The sequence below is a fragment of the Empidonax traillii genome, unplaced genomic scaffold (genome assembly GCF_003031625.1).
Source record: "Empidonax traillii isolate 1590-97213 ecotype Southwest subspecies unplaced genomic scaffold, ASM303162v1 scaffold1555:size184083, whole genome shotgun sequence".
Taxonomy (NCBI): domain Eukaryota; kingdom Metazoa; phylum Chordata; class Aves; order Passeriformes; family Tyrannidae; genus Empidonax; species Empidonax traillii.
This window is the reverse complement of record NW_020956748.1, coordinates 180,138-184,083: the sequence shown is the minus strand read 5'-3', so window position 1 is coordinate 184,083 and position 3,946 is coordinate 180,138. Positions and strand designations below refer to the sequence as shown.

The 3,946-nt window shown below is 65.9% G+C and overlaps 1 protein-coding gene across 1 annotated transcript; it reads left to right on the top strand.

Moving 5' to 3' along the window:
* Positions 1-41: 41 nt before the first annotated feature.
* Positions 42-3,367, top strand: LOC114070448 (adenylate cyclase type 6-like). The gene is made up of 10 exons (XM_027907869.1): positions 42-155; positions 245-361; positions 458-616; positions 1,143-1,318; positions 1,403-1,432; positions 1,848-1,977; positions 2,100-2,363; positions 2,573-2,777; positions 2,977-3,101; positions 3,190-3,367. Exons 1-10 carry the CDS (start codon positions 78-80, stop codon positions 3,316-3,318), a joined length of 1,413 nt encoding a protein of 470 aa, XP_027763670.1. The 5' UTR covers positions 42-77; the 3' UTR covers positions 3,319-3,367.
* Positions 3,368-3,946: the final 579 nt, after the last annotated feature.

Genomic DNA, 3,946 nt, shown 5'->3' with positions numbered 1-3,946 from the left:
TGCAGCCCCCCAAAAACCCCGGCCCTGGACCCCCCGAGCCCGTCACTCACCCCCCACCTCTCCCCAGCTCCCCGCTGATGCTCGGTGTCTACGTCAGCATCTTCATCCTCCTCGCCGCCATCCTCTTCGTCTGCGCCGTCTACTCCTGCGTCACTGTGAGTGCCGGCCCGAGGGCTGGGGAGGGGCTTTGGGGGGCTCATCTGGGAGTGACGGGGTCCTTTCTGTGTGTGTCTGTCCCCCCCAGCTCTTCCCCACCGCCCTGCAAAGGCTCTCCCGGAGCATCGTCCAGTCCCGCGCCCGCAGCACCGGGATCGCCGTCTTCGCCATCCTGCTCGTCTTCATCGCTGCCTTCATCAACATGGTGGGGACATGGGGGGCTGTGAGGGGCTCTAGGGGGCTGTGGAAGGCTGTGAGGGGCTGTGGGGCACTGTCTCACCCCTCTGCCCCCCCCTCCCAGTTTTCCTGCAGCCGCGTGGCCCTGCGGGAATGTGCCGCCCGCGAGCTCAACGTGACCCCCGAGGCCGTGGGGCCCTGCCAGCTCCGGGCCCTTAACTTCTCCCTGGGCACCCCCCCTGGCTCCTGCCACGGTGACGGGCTGGCCTGTGACTTCCCCGAGGTGAGGGACTGCTGTCACCCCTGAGCACAGGGGCACGGAGAGCCCTGGGGGTGCCCGGTCCTCCCTGGGTGCTGGCACAGGGTTCCCGGGGGTTCTGGGTGCTGGCACAGGGTCCCTGCGGGTTCTGGGTGCTGGCACAGGGTCTCTGCAGTCCCTAGGTCCCCAGGAATGCTGCCAGGGGTCCCTGAGCGTGCTGGGTGCCGGCACAGGGTCCCTGCAGACACAGGCTGCTGGCACAGGTCCCTCGGGTCCAAGGTCCTCTGCGGGTGCTGGCACTGAGCCCTTGAGGGTGTCCCCAAGGGTGCAAGGTCCCCATGGGCGTGGGGTGCCACTTGGGGTTCCTGGGGTGACATCCAGCATTCCCAGGGTGCTGCAGGGGTTCCCAGGGGTGCTGCCTGGGGTTCCTGGGGTGCTGCAGGGGTTCCTGGGCTGCCATTAGGGGTTGCTGGGGCGGGCTGCAGGAGTTCTGGGGGTGCCATCCTGCGTTCCTGGGGTCCCAGTGCATCCCCCCCGTGTCCCCCCCCAGTACTTCAGCTACAGCGTGGTGCTGAGCCTGCTCGCCTGCTCCGTCTTCCTGCACATCAGCAGCATCGGGAAGCTGCTGCTCATGGTGGCCATCGAGGCCACGTTCCTGCTGCTGGTGGAGGGGCCTCATGCCGCCCTCTTCGACAACGCCGACCTGCTGGTCGTGGCCAACGCCCTGTGAGTGCCCATGTGCCCCCCCCGGGGTCCCCAAACTCCGAGATGTGTCCCCACCCCGCTAACCCCGGCTCCTCTCCCCCACAGGCCCTCCTTCAACGCGACCCAGGGCGAGTGGTGAGCGGGGAACTGGGACCAGTGGGGAACTGGGGGTAGGGGGGTGAGGGTGGGCAGCAGCAGGAGATGCCTTGGGGGGGGAGGGTCTGTGCTGCGAGGATGGGTGCAGCTTTGGGGTCTGATGTGGGTGTAGCTTTGGGGTCTGATGTGGGTGCAGCTTTGGGGTCTGATGTGGGTGCAGCTTTGGGGTCTGATGTGGGTGCAGCTTTGCGGCTTCTGGGTTGGGCGCACCCTTGGGGTTGGATGAATCTTTGGGGCTCCCTTGGCTGAGCGGGTGGGCCTTTGGGGTCTGGGTGGGATCTCTGGGGTCCCTGGAGTGTGAGGGTGAGTTGTAGGGGTTGGGTGCAGATTTGGGGTCCCTGGGGTGGGCGGGGGCCATCCCTCAGCCCATCTCAGGGCTCTGGGGGTCCCACAGCCCCGCGGAGGGGAAGGTGGCCCTGCGGTTCGTCACCCCCGCCGTGCTGGCCGTGTTCGCCCTGGCCCTTTACCTGCACGCGCAGCAGGTCGAGTCCACCGCCCGCCTTGACTTCCTCTGGAAGCTCCAGGTAGGACCGGGGGGGGGGCTGGGAACGACCCTTTTCCTTCACACCGGGACCAGAACGTGCCCCAACCCCGGGCTGGCCCTGGGGCCCCCCCGGCAGCCCCCGCACCGGTGCGTTCCCCGCAGGCAACGGGCGAGAAGGAGGAGATGGAGGAGCTCCAGGCCTACAACCGGCGGCTGCTCCACAACATCCTGCCCAAGGACGTGGCCGCGCATTTCCTGGCGCGGGAGCGGCGCAACGACGAGCTCTACTACCAGTCCTGCGAGTGCGTGGCCGTGATGTTCGCCTCCATCAGCAACTTCTCCGAGTTCTACGTGGAGCTGGAGGCCAACAACGAGGGCGTGGAGTGCCTGCGGCTGCTCAACGAGATCATCGCCGATTTCGACGAGGTGCTGGCGGGGGGGGGGACAAGTGAGGGGGCACGGGGTGCAGGAGGTGTGGAGGTGAAGTGCACAGGTGAAGTGCACAGGGAGGCTGTGGAGCAGCTTAGAGGCGGTGCAGGATGACGGGTGGAGGAAAGCGGGGCCTTGGAGAAGCCACGGAGCAGCGTCCGCGGACGTGGGGCACTCACAGCCCTACCGTGTGTGTGTCCCCCCAGATCATCAGCGAGCAGAAGTACCGGCAGCTGGAGAAGATCAAGACCATCGGCAGCACCTACATGGCGGCGTCGGGGCTCAACGCCTCCACCTACGACCGCGAGGGCCGGAGCCACATCGCGGCCCTGGCCGACTACGCCATGCACCTCATGGAGCAGATGAAGTACATCAACGAGCACTCCTTCAACAACTTCCAGATGAAGATCGGTGGGTCCCTCCGTGCCCCTGGCGGCTCCAGCAGCCCCTCACGCCCCCCTGTGCATTCCTGGCCGTCAGGATCGTGGCTCTTCCCCTGTTCTCCCTTTTCCCTCCCCCTTTTTCCCTCTGCCCATCCCTTTTCCCCTCCCTCCCACCCCCCTCTCCCCAGGGGGTTCCCTGACCCTTCTCTGTGTCCTCCCCCCCCCAGGCCTGAACATGGGCCCGGTGGTCGCGGGGGTCATCGGGGCCCGCAAGCCCCAGTACGACATTTGGGGCAACACCGTCAACGTCTCGAGCCGCATGGACAGCACGGGGGTCCCCGACCGCATCCAGGTCAGCTGGGGGGGTGGCAGGGGGACGGGACCTCCTCCCCCAGGGACCCCAGCACCCCCCCCTCACCCCCGTGTCCCCCCCCCTCCAGGTGACAACGGACCTGTACCAGGTGCTGGCGGCCAAGGGCTACGTGCTGGAGTGCCGGGGGCTGGTCAAGGTCAAGGGCAAGGGGGAAATGACCACCTACTTCCTCAATGCCGGCCCTGGGGGCAGTTAAGGGGGGTCCCCATGGTGCCCCCCCAGCCCCCCAAGCCTGTGCTGGGGTCAGGCAAGGAAAGAAAGAGAAATCCCCAAATCCACGTATTTAAAAAAAAAAAAAAAATGAAAAAAAAAAAGGGAGAAATGGACACAAGGGAGGTGGTTGGAGGGGGGGGGCTGACCCCTCTGTGCCCCCCCTCACACACCAAGGTGGTGTTTTGGGGGGTGTTTCCCAGCCCTGCACCGAGGTGGGTTTTCTTTTTGGGGGGGGGGGGGGAAGGTCAGGATGAACCCACCCCCCTTCCCCCCCCCCTTTGCTGAAACCCCCCCCATGTGCCAAAGAGGGGAGATGGGGCCCCCCCAGGGAAGGTTTGGGGGGGTGTGAGGGTGGGGGTGTCCCCAGCCCCCTCCATGTGCCAAATTGAAGTGCCGCCTGCGGGGGGGAGGTGGGGGAGGGACGCAGGCCCAGCACCTCCGCAGCCCCCCCATCCCCCCGGGGGTCCCAGCTCCCTCCAGGGGGGGAGGGCTGCAGCGGGGAGGGGGGGGGGCAGCTCTCCCCCCCCTTTTAAATGCAAAAAAACTAATGAAGTGACTTTTTTTTTTTTCTTTTAAATTTTTTTTTCGGTTAGGTGGTTTTTTTTTTTTTT